Source organism: Chanos chanos, chromosome 4 (assembly GCF_902362185.1).
Source record: "Chanos chanos chromosome 4, fChaCha1.1, whole genome shotgun sequence".
Taxonomy (NCBI): Eukaryota; Metazoa; Chordata; class Actinopteri; order Gonorynchiformes; family Chanidae; genus Chanos; species Chanos chanos.
The window spans coordinates 34575226-34596934 of NC_044498.1; the positions used below are offsets into that span (position 1 = coordinate 34575226).

Genomic DNA, 21709 nt, shown 5'->3' on the forward strand with positions numbered 1-21709 from the left:
ACGTCTAGCACTCGAGCTCAACGGCATGAATCCCGGGGTGGACTGTAGAGCTCCGTTGACAAGATAACTATCCGGACAACATCTAGTGAAAAAGGAAAGTACGATGTTGTTAACTTACGGAAAACAAATGGATGGATTTATTGTTGAACGTAGTTAATTCTGAGGAATCTGGAATATCATTAAAGGACAGGAAGAAACGCAAGGTGAAGAGACAGCTCCTAAAGTGTCAAAAAAACGGCTGGATATGAAGATGCTGGCTGGGAAATGAGAGTGTATGATTTTTATTAGATATGTAAAAGCTGTATTTTAGGTCTACAATGCAGATGCTTATGTTTATACTTTTTTGTTTTCAACCGGTGTAATTCATGGGACTTAGTGCTGTCTCTCACTGGTTTTCTGCTTAAAACCTTTCTCCACCCTATGGTATCATTTTTCCCCCTCAGACACAGCTGTTCTAGGATCATGGTGCTTAAAATGCAGCATGGTGCCCATTTACTTTGGGTAGGGCTGTTTGTTTGTGGTATGGTGGACCTTGGAGCCAGTTTGGAGTTCACTGGTGCGGAAGGCCAGTGGGCCACCTTTCCAATGTGGAATGCATGCTGCGAAAGCGAAATGAGTTTCAACATGAAAACCAAGAGTTCTAATGGGCTTTTAGTCTACTTTGATGACGAAGGCTTCTGTGATTTCCTCGAACTCCTCATTGTCAATGGTAAACTCAATCTTCGCTTCTCCATTTTCTGTGCTGAGCCTGCAACCGTGCTTTCAGACATTGCTGTGAATGACAGTCAGTGGCATTCTGTCACCATTAGAAGAAACTTCAAAAACACCACCCTAATAGTGGACAAAGAAGTCAAATGGGTAGAAGTGAAGTCAAAAAGAAGGGACATGACTGTCTTCAGTCATTTGTTTTTAGGAGGGATTCCGCCGGAACTGAGATCTGTTGCTTTAAGGCTAACATCGGATGCAGTCAAGGACCAAACTCCTTTTACAGGTTGGATAACAGACTTGAAAGTCAACAACAGTGAAGCTGTACTCATCAACAGTGCAGGAGTCAGCAGTGATCTATGCAGCACAGACAACATGTGTCTGAATGGAGGAGTTTGCAGTGTTGTCAACAATGAACCGACATGTGACTGTTCCGAAACTGGGTTTCAGGGGAAGGACTGCAGTGAAGGTAAGATATCTGGATTCAAATTTCTCGCATACAAAGTATAAAAAAAAAAAAAAAATACCCCATTTTTATTTTGTTTATTTATTTATTTTTGCTTAAGCATATGATATATTAACATTTGTACTTGTCACTAGATGACGTACTAAAATGCGATGACCATTGCATGTACTCCCCCGACTCTGCAATACTGTTTTTGATTTAACAAAACATTTCAATCAATAATGCAGTTATTGACAAAAGATAATACGTAAATCTATCTTCAAATGACTTGTCTCCTTTAAAGTTTCATCATCGTCCCTGGTACGACTTCCTTAATTAGTCATCCTGTTCCTACTAGGCCTCATTAGCTAAATGTGCAGGTGTACAACATTCTCCAAGGTGTACACATATCACCCCATTTGGGTCACCAGGGATTCGTTGACCTATGAAGTTATCTATCTCATTTGTTTTACCCTTTGAAAGTTTCCATTAATAAACACTGTCAGGGCTGAGGGATAACAAAAAGTTGCATACCACAAGGTGCATGAAAACATAAATCACTGACTAGACTTGTTAAAGAAAACCAGAAAGCACTACACTTATCTATGTATGTATGTATGTATGTATGTATGTATGTATGTAAGTATGTATGTTTAAATCTTAGGCATAAAAAATAAAATTTTGAATTTTGCCTGTAGTCATATAAGATTGGCAATGGTAAAAAATAAATAAATAAATAATAATAAAAAAACCTTCACTGTATATAGGCTACTGGTACAATTATGAGTTTTTGGTTCAGAGCACTCACTGCAGTTTCTTGTTTCTTGAATGCGCATAAATTGATTTTTAACAAGTATAAACCTTAGAATAATGTTTCAGTCTAGAATAATGTTTCAGTCTTGGTTTTGCTGTAGGTGGCCTGGGTTATTGGTCATAATGAGGTATGGAGCTATAGTCAGAATGTACCTGGGTGTTTAGTCTGCATCGTACATTCCAACTACATTCCCCCTCACTGTGACTCATATGCACTTTTTCGTGGTTTTCCAAGCAGTGCTGTCTAATTTTCTTATCTTAAATGGAGAGATGATACCTTTTGTCCTTGTTGTTTGCAGTGTGGAACCTTCTGCACGCATGTGTTTGCGGAGCTCTGAAGGAATCTTGATTTTGAAAGACGATCTCATATTTGTAAGGACAGTTTTTATCCAGCAGCACTAGAATTGTTTCCCATGTGGATTTACTGGGATTAGCAAACCCTCATATCCATATGCTACAGGAGGTGTATTAAGCTAGGCTTCTCCCTGAAAACACAGGCGTGTGATATTTTAAGCTTGAGAATCATTTGCATTCATGTCCAAGACCTGATGCACAAAGAGCCAAGGTCGCACTGCAACTCCATTAAACTTTGCCTTCCACAGTTGGATTCAAGAATGACTAACTACCCGTGCACAGTAGAGATAGGTAGCTGCAACCTTTGATTATTTGATTTGATTACCAACCACGTGGAGAAAATGATGACTTGTAAATCTGAGCTAAAACAATCATTTGAGAGTATTGAAGAACTAATCTAATAGGTTTGGCAGAAGCCTGACACAAAAACTATGACAAACACAGATTTTCTCCCTGCCCATTTTGTTATTGAAAAAGGCTATCAGAGTATTATGTTGGGGATTTAGTATCACCTGAGGCAGTAAAGTAATAGGTGGCCTTTGGGATGCCAGTGCAGCATGGCAGGGGTTCCACAATCCTTTCATTATGGCTCCTCAGCAAATAATTGGATCAACACTTATTACATATACATATGTATTTAGACATTTACACATAGATGATAGTAAGTGCATAAAATTATGATGTAATACTAAATGATATGTTGCAGTGCATTTTCACGACATAGAGTAATTATTATCAACTGGTAATAATTACTCTATATACAAAAAAAAATACTATATACTTTTGCAGAACAGTGTCCCAATCTCGATAATGATACGTCATTTTTAACAATGTGATGATAATTGTTGGATATACCAACATACTAATTTGCAGTTAGCTATTACATCAGTAGACATGAATTACAAGATTCTCCTGATTTTGCCATATTATGAAGGTCTGATGGTGGTTTACAGCGTGCAGAAAGAAAGCCAATGAAGATAACATAAGTTCCCTATTGTGTCCTGATTTTGTGCATAAATTGGGCATGTTTGATTACTGCCATGCATAACTTGAGCTTTGCTGACTGGAAGTAGATAGAGCTTTTACGACAGGGATGCTACAAACAGATATCAAGTCCCTGATAAGAGATGACTTGTCTGTCATGATACTTTATCTATATCTGTAGTTCATTATTAAAAAAAAAACACCTTTAGAGCCGCCTCTGGCTTTGGGAGTAAATTAAGGGCAAGCTGTAAATTAAAATCACTTCTGTCCGCCTAAAGGCAATCTTTCACTATGCCTGCATGTGCTTATTTTATTTTCTGTCTTTTAAAACACATCTCAGCAACGTATAACCCAGTTCTGTCTAACCTGTGCTAGTATACGTACTTAACCTGAAGTCTGGTGCGTGGCAGTGGATTGGGAAACGTAAAAAAAATAAAAACACAGACATTTGCCTGTAGAGTACCGCCCACGCTAATTGATTGCTGTTTGAAATCATTTAGAGATACAGGACTGTTTTGTAAGATGGTAGTTTCCATTAATAACCTTCCTTATATCTAATGTCCTTCAGTACCCATTGTGCCTTTCTGGCTGACGTTAACAAGTATCATAACAAACGTGCATTGAAATGCCTTACAACGATAACATGTGCTCTATATTGCTCCACTGGTTTGGAGATAATCTCAATGTAATAGCATTTTCCGCAGAAATGACTGGACGTTCATGCTTTGTCAGTGATGGGTCAACATCTCGGCCTGATTAATTATAGAGCTACTGACACATTGTTTGCTTAACTCACTATGAATTTTTTTCTGTCCTCAACCTGATTATTTTTACCCCTCCCACTCCCTGTGCTTTGCGCCAGAAAGGCGTGACATAACAAGTGCTGACATCAGGCAGTGGCATTTCTTATTATGGCTCATTTAATGAATGTGCTGTACCACAGATACTGGTTTAAAGCAATGGGATGTATCAAATTAATCTGAGGGAGAAAAAAAAGACCAAAAACAAAACATGCAGGTGACTGTTTCTTATAGAGTATATGCTTATACTCCACGTAAAAGAGAATTTCTCCTGTTTAACCACTGCTCACAGTGTGAGCTCACAGTGTAAACATTAAAGCATCAAGTTCAGTAGTAATATGCAATAGTTAATATGTAATTTGGTGGTGTGATTTTGTGAGCGTCATAATATAAAGATCTAAGACTTGCGGATCCCATGATGGAACATATATTGCAGAATTGGAAACATACATCATTAATCATACATCAAGGAATGTGTTTTCAATGTGTGAATCAACAGAGATGTGAAATTTGTCAGACCACTATATTTTTCTCAGTCATGATATGCATCTTTTAAAGAAGAGTAAATCAAGGAATAGTATATTCTCCAAATATAGTCCATTTTAAAATGCGATTTTTAGTACCCCTCCATTAAATAATGTAAAAGCTTTTTTCATTACTTTGATCAGAGGAAAGGATTACAGGATTTATATACTGCCCCCCCCCCCCAACATCTAGTACATACAGAGATAAATCCCTTTGTTTGAAACAATTATTTAGATGCACTGCTCTGTGTTGTGCTTGTGAAACCCTGGGCCTGAGCTTCTCATTAGTGAAATCACATAGATGCACAATATGACTCGGTCTCTGCACCATAATGAAATGGAATGTGCTTAGCTCTTACATGTAGGCTGTCTGTATTAGGCTACCCACTGTCTAAGAAGTCATGGGTGAGTCAAATGACGTCCATTTTCTGGTTTTGACAGCCTAAAAAGATCCCCTGTGTTTCTGCCAGTTTGTGTTTGCAAGCTAATATTTTGATGCTGTGGTCTTGTCAATGTTGTGTGTGTGTATGTGTGTGTGTGTGTGTGTGTGTGTGTGTTTTCTTACATTGAATACATTTGCAGGGTTTCAGCAAGTTTTCTGAGAAATGCTGCTCCAGGGGTGGTTGTCTCAGTTCAGGAAAGAGAGAGAGAGAGAGAGAGAGAGAGAAAGAGAGAAAAGGATGTGTACCTCAGTCTCAGCATAACCTGGAATTATCAAACGATGGATGAAAAGATGCACAGAGATAAAAATGCATGGATGCAGAAAAAGAGGAGGGGGGAGGGGCAGAGAGACAGTGACAGAGAGACGAAGAGGGAGGGGGATGGTTGAATTACAGGGACTTAAACAAATTATAGTAAATAAAAAGTTTAAAACAACATAAACAGTACAATGAGTCACATTTCCACATAATTCCCCAATTTTCCCACAATGTCGAGTTTTGAAATGATTGTAATGAAAAATGGAAAAGAGAATTATTTTTCTGACAGTAAATGGTTGCTAATGTCAGTGTAGCTAATGGGATTTAGTTGATTGGATTTTGTTCCTTTAACAATGTCTAGATGTATGATGTCATCTTAAAAGCATCTGCAGTTGATAGAAATTGATTCTGTTTAAACAATGGTTTTTTTTGTTGACTAGCCAGAAAATATCAAATCTAGCTCTTAAAGTAATGTTCTTCACCAACAGTCTTTCACTGACTCATGTGTTTGGTCCAGGAAAAGTGTCAGTCAGTCTGAAAGAGTCCTGCTGCCTCAGTCACATAGAAACAGATTACCACTGCACTGCTGTCTATGTGAATCCACCGATTGGATTCAAAAGATAAGAGGGATTTTCCCAGAGGATTTTTTTGTCTTGTTTTAAATATAACCGCACTTGACTGTCAGAGAGAGTGTATCTGATACACAGTGACTTCACTCCTCTGAGACAAAGCCCTTTTTCACTCTTTTAGAGTGACCAATCTGGAGAGAATAACTCATACTGACAAGTCATGGACTTCTAGTTATACGTTTAGATATTACAAATAAACACAAGCATGGAAATCTTTACACACCACCCCATACACACATAGACACACACACACACACACACACACACTCAGATATATTAATTAGCATTCAGAACTCTTTCATCCGTGACAAGTGTTTGTTCTCAGACACAGCTGCTGAGTCTAACACATTACGGTTCATGTAGGTGTGAACTTGATCTTGGTTTCTGCATCTTTCCACACAGTCCAGAATTTCCTTTTCTGGTTGTCAGGATTTATTACTGGAGAGATGGGTAGCACCCAGCATGCCACAAGGCAGTAATATGTCAGTCACGGCACAGTGACACACCTCTTGTTCAGAGACAAAGAGAAGTAGGCTGGGAAATGTTGCAATAGACAGTGGTTGGCGTCATGCAGGGTGATAGCTCACGGGCAGTGACATGGCATTTGTCAGATAAAAGCCCTTAATAGCTGGCTATTGAGCTTGGCCATTCAAGTGGCTCTTCATCTGTTTAATGACATATTTGGGATGTAGGGAAAAAACAGATCTCATTTGCACTTATTTTGAATGCAATTTCATTATTCTCTTATATGGCTATTCAGTTTGAAGTGTGGATTGATACAGGAAAATGCTCGTCATGACTGAAGCTCCAGAGTCCTCATCTCTGGATCTCACACTCTCACAGCAACAGGATCACAGGTGTTTGTTGTTTTTCACTGCCTCCAACTGAGAGAAAAAAACCCAGGTACATATAAGATATTTTTCATGTCATGTATGTTTGCATTTTAAAGGAGTTCATTTAAACATGCTCTGTTGTAAGTCTATTGATCATGCATAGACTTTGGCAGATTATTGTTAATGATCAATGGTTTCATTGCTGACAAAAGAGGGCCATATCTTTGCATCTTTTCAAATGACTGATAGATCCTCACTGTCTCGTATTGCAGGCACAGAACACGTATTGCAGGCTCCTTTACGCAATCGTTTATAGTTATGACTTACAACTCTGAGTAATGTCATAGTTTTAAAACACTGCATACTCAACACAGCTATACCCCAACTGTGTTTGTGTCCCCAAGATAGTAGATCCTTGCCTTACATCATTTTAGCCTTGCTTAGTCCTTGAGGCTTAGATGTTGTAGTAGTCTTTCACCATTTAAAAGTTCAAACAGCATCTGTGAGAAGTGTTACAGTGCCACTGGAATAATCATTAGGATGGAGTGCGGGAGACGCAGTGGATATGTTTGATTACTGTTGCATGCCAAGATAATTTAAATCACATTTACCCATATGAAAATGCTTAGCTTCCAGAGTGTCAGCTTCCACGTTGCCATGTGGTAATTACCACTAATACATTTCTATAATTAGCCTGTTCAAGTTTGTGTGTGTGTGTGTGTGTATGTCTATTCAACAATAAAATAAACAAACAAAAAGCCCCCCCAAAAGAAAGACACAATCCTTATGCATTATCTCATCCTGATAATGCAGAAGAGAATTGAAGTGGAGAATCTAACCAGATAACCCACTTTTGTTAAATTCGCAGCTCATAGCATATTTGAAATATGCAGAGATAACTTCAGAACTTGCACATGCTTTTTTTTTTTCCCGTACTTAATCCCATTGCATAGAGTATCACTTGTGTTTATCAGAGATATTGCATGTCAAAAAGAAGATTTGTTTCACATCTGTAATACTATCCTAGATATTGTCAATCCTAGGATTAAGGTTATTAGAACTATAAGCTACTCTGTGATTATCCTGTGGGATCAGGGCAACTGGCAAGATGCAGAAGAATGGAGTGGGCCACGGTGCATCTGTTCTCACCCCCTCACCCCACCCCCATCCCCTACCCCCCACCCTCCACCCTCCACCCTGCCGGTCTGGTAGTGATAAAGGGCAATAAAGGTGGGGCAAGATGGAGCATTATCTACTCCATCTCTGTTTTTCTCACGACAGCGCTTGCATCCAGCGAGCTTGTATGTTTAAATTAATTTTGGGCCTGCAACTCACAAATGAATGATGTTATATGGAGTTAGTGTGAGCCACTGTTATCCTCTCGCTCCATGATGGAAGAGCAATAGTAGTGGAGGCATGATGTCACTGTAGTGTCGTATGTCGCAGCAAGTAGAGCTATTGTTAATATACTGCAGAAATGGGTTCTGACAACACATGGCAGAATCAAACTACAGCAGTGACTATATTGGACTGCAAGGCAGTGAAGTTCTAGGGTTTTTAGGAAAACATAAAAACTACAAAGACTACTTGTTATGTAGATACTGTATATACAAACACCAACCCAAACATTCAGCAGGGTTAAGGAATTACAATAGGGAAAAGACACTTAGTAGGAGAGGAGGGTAATGCAACACCAGGCATAGGCTTCTAGTGCAGCTTCCATCGATTTCCATCAGGCAGGCTGGTCACTAAGCCTCTGGTGCCCCTGTGCGCTTATTGTGTATTGAGGGAAACAGTGAGAGAGATGGGGAGTTGTAAGATGCCATTAAGTGTCTGGCATTGAAAGCATTAGGTGGAGCCCACGCAGCTGAAGAATGAACTCACACCAGTACTCATTATTCTTGATTTCAGCTAAATTGTAATTTAACAACAAATTGATCCATTGCCTGAATGGTGGGCTTGACCTTTGTTGCTCAGTCCCACACACATTTGTCTCCTCTAAGTCTCCACTTCCATTTATCCCATTAGACAGTTGTCTCTGAGGAAGAAAGTGCCACTTTATAAAAGCACATACAGAAGAGTTGATAAATTGTACAATGTACTGTTTAGAACAATATGGCTTAGAATAATGTGAAGTGATTTTGTTAGATTTGTGGTTTTCATTGTATAATTCAAATAGTAAGAACAACCAAAAAAAAAGAAACATACGTTCTGGTTGAACTTGCCCCTAACCATTAAAATGGTCACTGTTCCGTCATAGGTGTAAAAATAAAAAAAATCCATATTGCATTTCAGATTTACACTGAAGAGGTAGGTTGATCTTTTCAGGTAATTTTACGAAAAGTGGAGCAATCGATTTCCTATTCATTGCAGCTGCTATATTACACACCCAATTAAGCTTGCGTAGTTTGGAACATGCAGCAAAATGATTCTCAAATTGTACCAATTTTTAAATGTCATCAAGTTAGCAGGCACTGCATTGGAGTTCCCGAGCTTCCTGTTAGAAAAATGACTCATGTTTTACATATTGAGGCTAAGTAAACTCACTCTTAATTTTAAAAATTGTTACTAGTTGCCTTTACTTCCTAACTCAATCTTGCATGCAAACACTAACAATAGACTGTACAGCAGAGAAAGACCTTGGTGAGATATTCTGTGCTGAAGTAGAAAAATAGTAGAACATGTACTGACCACTCACAAGGAAGCTGTGAACACAGGAAAACAGACAGAATAGCTTGAATCAAAGGACAAAAGCACAGCCATCTCTCTTCTTGACTGGTATAGAATCTGACAAACAGCCAGTGAATGACAGCACTACTGTGGTTTGGTATGTCAGAGTTGTAGTGAATACAGTGAATGTCATTTACCTTCCTGTTACTCAAATAAACAAGACAAAGCCTGAAACAGACAATGTCACAATGGTCAGTCTTAGCTCAGTCTGATTATGCAAACGGGGCAGCTGATTTGACATTTTGGAGGTCTGTCTTAAAGAATGCATTGAGTACTTGAAACTGGATTGTTTTCGTATGAAGTGTATGTCTCTTTTCTGTGTGTAGGAAGATAGTACCCTACTCCTGTCACTCTTAATTGTTTACAGTAGCACATTTGTATCAAGGCTGCATCAGAGTCTATAGTTTTACAGATGTACTTATGAAGAAAGAGTCTATTAAGTCTAATGTACCTGTAACTTAACTGACATATTGTGTATACCAGTTTCTCAATTCCAGCCCCTGTGACCTTTTTGCTGTGTCTTTCCATTCAAAGCCAGTATAAACATGTTTCAGCTTGCTTTTTAATCAGCAAACCTTCGATCAGCTCAGTCAGGTCTAGTTGTGAAAACTAGAATAATGAATGTTCTATCTGTTGGATGTCTTGGTCTGAGACTAAATAGTTTGCTGTTTAGTAATGTAGTAGTTGAGTGGTTTATCATAAAGTGCTCACTGTATGAGATCATATCCAAACTGTATTAGTTACCAGTTGTGGGCTGCAGGTAAAAATGATTTGTAGTAGTGCATAATCATGAGATTTTCTCAGTTGAGTAGTCGGTACATTATTACCCTCCTGCTTTCCCTAAAATACCCCCTAAAGACGAATGTAAATATATCACATAATGTTGTGGGAAAATGTCAACATTTGAAATGAAGGCAGTTGCATACACTGTCCATTGGTGGCCACTATTTCTCCTTTCTCAATTCTAATTATTGTTTTCAACATTACACATTTCAAATCATGTCAAGACATGTCAAGTCATGTCAAGTCTAGTGTGCATCAGCCAGGTGCTGAGTGAGGAATGAACTATAGTTTACCTGGAACCATGGTGCAACATTTAACACTTAGCAGCAGAAAAAAAGTGACTGCAGTATAAAATTCTATATTTACAATAAATAAAATACAAAGAATTATGAGACATTTTTTTTGTAATGCAGCAAACCACAAAGATACTAATAGTTAAGTTCAGGCTTTGGGTTAGGGTTACCCTTTGGGTTAGGGTTACCCTAGCCCAATCCCTAAACTTAACCATTAGTCTCAAAGTAACCTTGTAATTTTTCAAGGACATTTCATCTGGCAAAAAAATGAACATGTACTTGCTGATATGTTGAATATTTGTTGTCTTTTTCAAGGAGTGAGGTTGCTTTGATCCATTTTTTAACAAAAGATAGGAAAGCGTAGTCCAAAGTGTACTGGAAGCAAATCATCAACTGCAGGCAACGATTTCCTCAAGGTCTTTTATAAAGTATGAAAGGAAGAAAGAAAAAAAGAAAGACAGAGTGTCAGTATCTCAAAATATGGATGTAGATTAGAAGCCAAATGAAATCATCAGCAACCCTGGGTAGAAGAATAAAGCTTGTGACCAGTTGTTTACCCCAGGTTCAGGTCAAATCTATCCATGGGGTCACACCCTTATCAGATATGAGATGACCTATGTGTCTGTCATAAACCAAATAATTCAGTTAATGGAATAAAGCTGATTGTGGAGTAGCCACAGGCAAAAGACTGACTTTTGATCCCATAAGAGAAAGTTGTCTATTCCAGTATACCTTTTACCTTAAGATATTGCCTTTTGATTAGTAGTACTCCATTTTTTAGGGATTTTTAAAATTATTTATTTATTTATTTATTTACACGTAATGCTAGTAACTGACCTACATACAAAATGACCAGCTGTCCCTGCTGGGGATCATGCACTATTGCTTTATGTGTCCTGTTACTGTTAGCAAACATTTTTAATTTACTTTTAATTATTCTTAAAATAATCTCACATTTTAATACTCTGTGTTTTTATCTTTATTTGGGTGTTTTATCTTTTATCAGATATGCTATTGTTTTGATTTGCATAAGCTGTGTAAGAGGAAATAATAACAGATTACCTAGATCAACTGATTACTTGCCTCGCTTTGTGACAAACCAGTGCATTTGGCAGTATGTGAAAAATAAATAGTATTATCATATTGCATTCTTTATTCCCCTTGCCATAACACATTTGTTCTTTCATCACTAATTATTCTGCCCATCCTCTTTTGCTGGCACAGTAGCATTTTAAATTGTAAAATAGCTGGTGAGAAAAATATGAATATTATGAATGAATTATTTCAACTAAGACTCCACACCACGCGTCAGGTTTTTCTTTGTAATACTTTTGCATAGTAGCGTATGGTTTTTTTAGATAGCTATTCTAGGAGGTATGAATATCTGCAGAATTACTTATACATCTCTCTCCACATCATTGCCAGGTGAATGTTTGCAATTTTTTGTAGTTGTGTAGGACAGGGCAGGGCAGGCAGAGGAGTGGGGTATGCACAAATGAAACCTTTGCTTTTATAGTGGCATGTCATTTTGTGTACTCTAAGAAAAAGCAATTACACTTTAAAAAAACAAAACCAAAAAACTTAAACTGCTAAAAAAACCCCAAACCAATAAATAGTTAGATTTAAAATAAGGCTATCGTGCTATGGCCCTTGCTTTGTTCACAAAATGCTGCTGTTGTAATTTGGTTGTGATGCATGCCGTGTGTTTGGCAAGGGGAGCAGACAATACTGGTAAGTTTGTGGTCATTAAATCACTTGACTGTGGGCCTGCGTCCAAACGGCAGAGGTAGGAGCCTGCAGCTGTGAGGGGAGCCAGGGTGACCGGCCATCTGTCCCATGGGATCAAAACGAGAAGGAGGGACAGTGGAATAATCCTAATTTATCACAATCGTACCATACTTGCTAATCTTTACAGTAGGGTTTGTCACAGTTACATAATTCAAAACAAGATATAATCGTATAGACGAAAAAAAACCACATCATTAAATCACTTAATTGAAGTGCATGTATATCCCTGCCTCTAAGAGGTTTTTTTTTTTACTATTCAGAGGTTGATAACAGTCTTTGTTTATTTCTGCAAATACTTGATAATATCATATCAAATCATAACAACATCTAAGTAACATCTCATTTCAGTAACTTTTAAAAGCTGTTGTTTCTCTCCAATTTATTACCATATTCCAGTAATGACTGCGATTTCTGTTATAGTCCAATACTTATGTGTTTAAATAGCAGAGATGTTTAAAATGAGGTGCATGTAAGGTCATCATCTCTTTATTATGCATGCTTTCTCATAGTCACAGTTTCTCCAGACTTCTGTATCCACTTAATGTGGCTCTTCACCTGACATATCTCACCCACACCTGTTAAGTTTCTAACTGTACATATTAATTATGTTAATTCTTCACTTGGAGTCACACCCATTGTCCAACTTCATGACGAGTCTGTTCTGCACATTTTTTTTTTTTTAGCTTTTTTTCCCCCGTGCTACAACTTTTAGTGTCTGCTGATAACTAATTTTGCACTACAATCACACAAATTTACTTTAGATTAATGCAGCAGTACAAGTATTTACATGCTTTTGTTATTCCCTTTGGGCTGTTCAGTCTGTCTGCACTGAGCAGCACTACATCAGTTATTTCATATACTCATATTGTTTAGGCAGGTTTAATCATAAGAACGTACACCTTGTAGCTATAATTAAGTTCTGTGCAGTAGTTGTACTTTCCTCTTAAAAATAACCATAGTCTCCCATTTCTTGCTACTCATCATTATATAAAATTCACCTTAACCTATTAAATCTCCCAGACTGATGCCCTTACCACAAGAAAATCCCTATGCAGTTGCAACATTAATCAAACATGCCGACCTCTTATAGGAATATCAGGGGAGACAATATTAATTCTCACTCTCTGAATAAGCTAATTCGCAGGACGAGTAAAAGATAAATAACACAACTTTCACAAGATTTGGCCAAAGAGCAGTCTCATCTGTCAATAAAGCTAAAGTGTGAGATCAAGAGATACAGAGAGGACTGAATACAACAATACTAAATACATTTAGGAGACAATGACAGAAGGGTCTCCAAGGAAACGTTACTCCCTGCTCCTGCTGGAGTGGTGACAGGACACTTGCATGTGATGTTTGATGCCTTGCATGGTAACGACATGCAAAGGCCTGTATTGGTCTGCATGCTGCTTAATGAATGTCTTCCTCTCTCTTTCCCTGCCTTGTCTGTGCTTACAGAAGACAACTATTCTAAAGGTGGGTACAACATTTCTCCTTTTTTTTTTCTTTTTTTTTTAAAGTGTTCTGTTGGCTTCTTTGGCTCATCATTTTAAACATGAGTTTATGATTATTATTACATTTGATACATCACTCCAGCATTACGGTAAGTGACCTATTGAATACACTTTTAATTTGCTTGTTGGTCTTGGTGTAATCCAGATATTGGGGCTGGGGGGGGGGGTCAGTTTTTGATACAGGAGGAGACAGGAAGGTGAATTGCTTTTTGGAGGATAACTGTACAGGATAATGTCAGATTTTGACTGTTGAATAAATCAGTCATCAAAACTGCTATTCATCATAACAACAACAACAACAACGAAAAACCTTTTCATGAAAACTAATGTAATGGTTCACCCCCAGGTTAGATGTAAATGCAACTGAAAAGCTGTTGTTTAATGAACTCTCTGACTCAGCTCTGACAGGTGAAACTTTTTAGAATCATCAAGCCTGCTGTTTAAGGTGACTGATCCACATGATCTTTTATTAAGATCATTTCAGAATAATGGCACACAGCCCTGTTAGTGAGCTACAGATTTTCATTGCTTATTTTATGTGCTCAGGAGTATACCTGAACTGACAATGAAAATGCTGGCCACTCTGTTAAATAACAATGGATGTGTAATTTAATGGGAAAAGTGCATGTCTAAGAGCTCTGTCAATATAAAAGACATTTTCTGCCAAAAAGTATGGACATTTGTTTCCAGGAACATTTAAAAAGGATGTATGTATCACTTGCACAAAAAGCATATTTAACCATACATAACACTTATTGGGGTATTGGGGCATGTTGGGAGGTGGGGGGTGTTAAAATTTGGGAAGGAGTCTTTGAGAATGGCTTTTCCAAGACGATTGCTGGCGAACCAATTATTGCTAATATTTCTCTCGTAAGTGTGACCGATTAGGCATTGCAACCACCTTGGTTGACAAACAAAATGCTTATCGGGCAACCTTTGTCTCTCTTCCTCTCTCTCTCTTTCCATCCCACTCTTCCCACCCTAATGATCCTACTCAGAGCCACAGTCATCTCCATATAGATGCCTGTGCATCAGTGTGACAGTACCTTCCCATGATCCCTTGTTCTTTGCTGACTGTACTCTTGTTTTCCTTTAAGGTCTTGCGCACCTGATGATGGGCGACCAAGGTATGGGCTCTGTTCCTTTTCCACTATTTCCTCCATTGTTCCTTCACTCCATTCCTTTGTGTGTCAAAAAAAAGAAAGAAAAAGAAAACAGAGCTGCTTCTCACTTTCTTACTGCTATGAAACTCATGTGCTTCTCATGTATGCTGTATTTTCCATTCTTTTTTGCTATGTGGATGATTTGGGCTGAACCTGGGCTGACAAAGTAATTTGCTCATTTGTTTCTTTGGCTATTCTTTTTATGCTTGGCTTTGTCCATGCTTTTTAGAAGAAGCTCATTTTAAGCACCAAATATATTACACATTTGTTTCCCCAATCACTTGGTACTTTTGTATGTTCAAGGTCATTCAAAGGTCAGATAATCAGACCCCAGGTGTTTTGAATTTGAGAGTAATTATGGAAAACCACACAAGCCCTCAAACATCTGTGCAAGGATCTCTCTACTGACCGTAACTGATATCCACTTACTGTCCGTCTCTTACTACCTAAGCCAGTTTCATGAGTTTCTGGGAAAGCACCTCAGCATGAAATGAGAGAGGGGACTGTTACTCAATAATGCTGAATCACTGTTCTCACCGTCAGCTGTTTTACATGCCCCTCATCCTCTCTACTTTTTACCATTTCCTTTCACTTTTGTCTTTTCCTCTGCATTATTAACTTAATATTGCCTACCTCCTGCCTCCTGTCCTGTGGTCATAGATCTTATGAATGTTTCTCTCCTCTCCCTTTTGTTTCTCTCTTTGTCTGGAACCCTGCTTTCTCCATGGAAACAATTTCATCAAACTCTATAGGTAAAAGTAAAGGTACTCAGCCCCTTTTTTCTTTCCTCCTCCTATGTATGTGCGTGTGTGTGCTTTTTAGCTGATCATCTGTGACCTTATATGATGCATATGGATGCTATTCTATAAAGTCACAGTCAATTTTATGATGATGATGATGATGATGATGAATATGCTGAAAATACATATGGAGAAAGGTAGGTGCAGCATTCGCTATGGGCTTACGCTGTTGAAATGAAGTGCTTTTATGTTGGCCTGATGCATGTAAATCAAGAATTTCACAAAGGGGATTGCTTTAATGGTGGTAACGTGTGCCAGCTCATTTGTTCTGGTAACTGTTTGTTATCTGGTCATCCAAAATGGACTGGAAGGTGTGAAGAACATTTCTGCTGATTTTTTTTTTTTTTTGACTGGGGTGTTCACTATGCCCTCTGTACTGCGGGTAAGTGGCCATCTGAAGCTGGCCATTTAAATCTTCTCCTCTATGATAGATAGGAAATATATCTACATCTGTGGAGATGATTACCGTAAGTTCGATTGACAAAGTACAATTTGAAATATTTGAAAATATTTGTCAATAACAGCAAATTACAATATGAGAGATAAAACCTAAATGGCTGTGATAGTTACATCTGTAGCTTTGATTTTTGAAAGCTTGAGCGGAATTTCATTTCAGGTAATAAAACTTTAATCCGTGATGTCAAGAAAAGTTTTAACTTGTCAGTATACTGGAAACATACATATTTTAAATTCAAGCATTGCTCTTATTCACAGTAGACAGCTTTAATTAGTATCATTTTAAGAGGTAGTCAGGACTAGGATTTACAGCAGCTGTCGTAGTGTAGTGTGATATCTTTTGTGCTATATTGTGCGAATTGTCTCATGTCCACTCATCAGGTAAGAGAACTGATTCATATATATATATATATATACAGTATGTGAGTTCACACATTGCCCATTTACATGCAAAGTTATAAGATCCTTGAAAATATATATAATTATGCAATGTTTGTTAACATCAGAAGTAAAGGTGAGCAAAACTAAGGCATCAAAATAGTTTTAGTTTTCAGTAGAATTAATTTAACATTGTATTGAGAAATAAGTGAAACACTGCATGCATCAGTCATCAAAATGACTTGATGTTGTTATAATAATCTTTGTTAGAAGCACACTCGTGGGTAAACAAATACTGAGGATATGAAGAAAACAGAAAAGAACTGGTCTTCAAGGTAAGTGCTATTCGGTTAATCTTCCTTTCTGATGCTATATCAGATGCTACTCTGGTTGTCTGCTTAGTGCTATTTGGAGTCGTTGGATTTATGCCTGGTTTCATCTACTGGTAGTGCTGTATGTTAGATTTGCCAGACTTACTTTTGTCTGCAGTTTGAAAGAGAATGTCCAGAGCTTTTTGGAACAACTTTTGAATTACTGTTGCTTATTCCAATATGGAAGCAGAACACAACAGATTATTTTTTCTGTGAGAAAGCCTTTGGAGTGCTGCATGGCCAGCTGAAAGTTTATGTGTCATAATAGACTAAATAACAACAGCAACAACTATATGTTACAGCTGTAGCTGACACCACAGTGTAAGTGCAATCAAAGGATACAGCCAAAAGACTCAGACAATGGAATGGAGTAGTGTTCTGATACTAGATGAGTTGGCACTTGCTGGGTAGCCTAAAGCTGTGCTATCTTGATCCAGAAATAGTGCCCCTCACCCACTACCAGCCTGGAGGTGGCAGAAGGCAGTCCAGGCAGAGACATGGTGCAAGTGCTGACTTGGCAGAAACTGTTAAACAGCACACAGTTCCTAATTTTTGGCCCTTCATTTGTCCCTCTCTGTCCTCTGTTCATTTCAATACTATAGCATTGCCACAGTCATAAACACACAAGGCTCTAAGTTTGTGATTGACTGTGGCAGTGTACTTAATTATCCTCATTAATGTCATAGGAGGCATCTCTAGTCTCTTGCTCACTGTATCTTTTTACATTCCTGGAAAAATCTGGTCTTGGTAGTCTTCTGATTTAAAACTTGTTAAAGCCCCATTTTCAGTTAGAGAGACACTGTAAACATAAGAGGATAAGAGTTGCTAAACGACTGGCACACAAACGGCCATGCTATTTAATAGCTGTCATCACAGAAAAGTGGTGTGTGGAGTTTTAAAGGGCCTCCCAACAGAACAGAGCCAGTTTCAGAGGTAAAAGTGTGCTTTTACTAAATTAGTGTACTTTTATGGCCTGATTGCTTCCTCTTTTGTTAAATGAAAAAAGGGTTCTTTTAAACTATGCAGTGCCGGTCCTTAAGGTGCTGATGTATCACTTTCCGCATTAACTGAGTGGAAAGCTCTCCAAATTTTTCAAGGTTTGTCATATTTAGTCCTAAAAATATCATCTAGTATTCATCAGTTAGCTCACTGAAATACCCTCTCTTTGATACACAGTTAAAGAGTTGTTTTGCTTAGGGCAGCATGTCTGAAGAAAAGTACAAAAAATTTTTGGGGACTCAAAAGACCCTGTTAGGCCTGTCTTCATCATAACTGGGCAGATGATCACAGACTAGTTTCTAAAATGAAGTTATTAAAAAAAAAAAAAAAGAAGAAGTGGAAAATACAATATGGTGAAAATAAACAGGATAATGAAAATCAGCCCTGCTCAGGCAAAGAAAAAAAGAATTTTGATTTTGCAACTTGTGTTAGGGGTCAAATCCTGCAAAATATTTGTGGTTGCTGGGCTACTACTCAGCCAGTCAGGGTATGAGTTTAATAACTAGTGGTTAAAGGTTGATTTCAAACAATTTTTCTCACAATTCTTAGCCTTAATTTGAATGGTTTTGGCTCTTGTGATAGCTTTAGAGACTAAAAAATAAAACCTACATTTGGAAGAGTGACAGTGGGATTATGGCAGATGTGGTGTTTGGGCCCCTGAAAAATGACTCTTTACAAGGATCAACTGTCATTTGGTTAACTAAAGCGATGAGGGTTATCCTCACTGATGCTGAAGCAGCAATTTAAGTCAACAAAATGACACAAGCTTTGAAATATGTTTCATATCAGTCAGCTCCACTTTTTCTCTCTCAAGTTGCATTTTGATTAATTAAGATTAGGTAAATTTTTATATTTTAAACTGGCTTGCTGTACCGGAATACTGTCAACCTAGGGCCACTCCTAAGCTGTTGGAAAACAGCAAAATATGAAATGTTTCAATTTATATACTTCATGCTTGCTCAGTTTTTTTTGTTTTTTTTTTTCATGTTAATTGGTGGAAGTTCCCGTAGCATGCGTTTGGTCTTTCTGTAGGCTAGAGGCTAGTATGTAATTTGTTTTGAACAGTCTGACTGCGCAGCACAGGAAATTTTATTCCCAATTCTGACCTACTTTCAAATCTGGAGCTGCTCTCTTCTGTCGACTTTTCATCTTCCAGACATTCGTAGGTCAATCTCAGACTCAATTCTTTTTGAAAAGCAAGTTTTGTTGTGGTTGATCTAAATGGAATTCAGCACACTGATAATATGACGTGGCGGTGTCTGGAAAGGACGCAGCTAAACTCTGACTTAGAACAGAATGGGAGGCAACATAGCACTGAGATATCCTACTCTCCTGCAAAACCAGGGACAATATCACTGACAATATTGCTATACATTGTGACGCTATAATAGTAATATTATTGTTCCCATAAATAGACTAATGGAGTAAACTTAAGTTAAGCTAAATCCCTATAAGTACAGTCTTTGTAATAGGATGTGCTGTGCTTTTTAAACTCAGGACTTTTGCATGCAAAAGTGTAGAATGTCTTTATATAAATTAGTGAGAAAATAATAGTGAGAAAAGTTTCATCAAGTAATGTGTTTTAATTGTTTCCTAACAGAAACTGTTTAATATTTTATTTGGCAAATTCAGATATATCAGATGTGTTTTCCTCTTCAAAGCAATAAAGATTATAATCTGGTATTAGCATATTTATTATTGTAATGCTTCTTAAGTATGTACGCCCTGGGGATAAGAAATTTAGGAAAAAAGAAATTATGGCTGTGTAGTCACAATCATGAGTGCAAAAGTCTTAGTAATGGAAACTATTGTTTTTTCGTGTAAAGGAAATTATTTTTTCATTTTGTCTGTCCAAGTTTGAGCTCAAGCTTTTGGGGGTGATAGGAAGAACTTTTTTCCCCACTAAAAACCTGAAAGGTGCCGTCTTAATAATGGAGTTCACTACACTTTGTCAGTCAGGATTACACTTGTCAACAAGAAGTATGACTTGGTTTTGTTTAAGGTTACTTTATAATCCCTTTCTTCATTTTGAAGGTCATTTTACCTTACTTATGCATATTAAAGTCTTGCTTGTCATTTTCAGCTTTCTTCTCAACACATAAAAGAAGTACACAATGTTGCAGAAACACAGTTTACACGCTTTCACTGTTCAGGACTATGACAGCTTTTTCACAAAGGATATGAATAAATGCCCTAGAGTGTTTCAGCCTTGCCCTAACTGTCAGGAGCTAGTCAGACATCTATAAGGAGAAATGTCATTTGGATTTGATCATTTAAGTGTGAAGGACACAATGCATTGTCCTCTGGCCTACAGTAGGACTGTAAGCTAAAACTGTTATTGGAGATTGTATGGACTAATATGTCAACATGTCATTCACGTGTTTATATGTGTATCATAGCTGACAAGGTACAGCATGTAAGAGGATGTGCTCTGAATTGACAAGTACACATGACTTTCACGCAATGAAAAAGGCTTGTCATTGCTATCCATTGTGGAAAGTGTCACTTAAGATGTTAGGATCTCCTTTCAAGAATTCGATATTTGTTTACACATCTCAGGAATGTCAGTAGGCCATCAGAGTTGCACTTACAGAAAAATGAATGGAAATGGAATAGTCAAAAACATTTTCTAAAATACATAGCATTTCTTGGCTCATAGTACTTTGACAGATTGGCCTCTAAATGCATTTCACATTGAATATGCAAACACAAGAATTTGATGATGTTCAAGCAGTTAAATGACATTTGTGTTTTCTCAGTTTTGATTACATCTGAAAGATAGACTTTAAATTGCCTGACTCTGGAAGTCAGACTTTTTTTTTTCTTCTTCATCAATAGAGCCAAGCTTTGGTGCTGCTTCCTTTGACAAAAAAAAAAAAAGTTGTTTCCTGTTTTTCAACTGCCTTGCAAATTCCAGTACTTTTAATGTTGTTGCCCGTTTGCATAGCGTGGCCTCATTTTGAGTTCTCTCTGCTCTCTGTGGGACATACTGCCTCTTGGCTATGTCATCACATGTTTGAGCGCACAGGGTAGGGTGAGACTGTGAAAACTGATGTGTGAAGAACAGGATCATCTCTTTCCCAGAATCCATTACTCCAGTTGGGAGATTATGGATTCTGATGGACACTGTTGAACAGAACTTGACTTGCCTAGATGAAAATGTGTATGTTGCTGAATTCACAGTTGTTGTTTAAAGAGGAGTGAAAATGTATTGGCAGAAAGTATTGAAGTGAACCTACCAAATCATTCGTTTTGATATGTTGGCCCACCTCACCACAATACACACATCTAATTGGCTCTGAATTTCCCATTCCACTTAGGATATATGTTTATAGGATATATGTTATTTGTTTACCTTTTATGATTGTATTCGAGGAAAAAATTCATTAAAAAATGTAATCCACAGTAACTGAATCAACATGCTGTGATATAGCGAACTGTAGTACTTGTTAATCCAGTTTTCAAAAGGTTTCACTATTTATGCTTTACAGAGTGCATGAGTTTAGGGAGGATGGATTTACTCAAGGTTACTGGAGGTTTGCTGCAAAATAAAGGATGGAGGGTGGAAAAGGCAAGCTAGGAGCTAGGTGTTATGCAAATAGATGGATTGGTGCGTTTAATGTGATTTACAAAGCTTGACCTTCATGAT

At 37.7% G+C, this 21709-nt stretch overlaps 1 protein-coding gene across 16 annotated transcripts in view; it reads left to right on the top strand.

Annotated features, from left to right (window-relative positions):
- Positions 1–462: 462 nt before the first annotated feature.
- LOC115809138 (neurexin-1a-like) overlaps positions 463–21709 on the top strand; it is a 226294-nt gene continuing 205047 nt past the window's right edge. For 7 of the 16 annotated variants that reach the window (XM_030770669.1, XM_030770675.1, XM_030770680.1 and 4 more), the window contains exons 1-4: positions 463–1174; positions 13838–13855; positions 14991–15020; positions 15809–15820. In XM_030770669.1, the coding sequence (XP_030626529.1) occupies positions 463–1174; positions 13838–13855; positions 14991–15020; positions 15809–15820 (772 nt within the window). Of the gene's footprint in view, positions 1175–13837; positions 13856–14990; positions 15027–15808; positions 15821–21709 lie in introns of all 16 variants that reach the window. The other 9 variants (XM_030770674.1, XM_030770681.1, XM_030770670.1 and 6 more) reach the window with 5 other exon arrangements.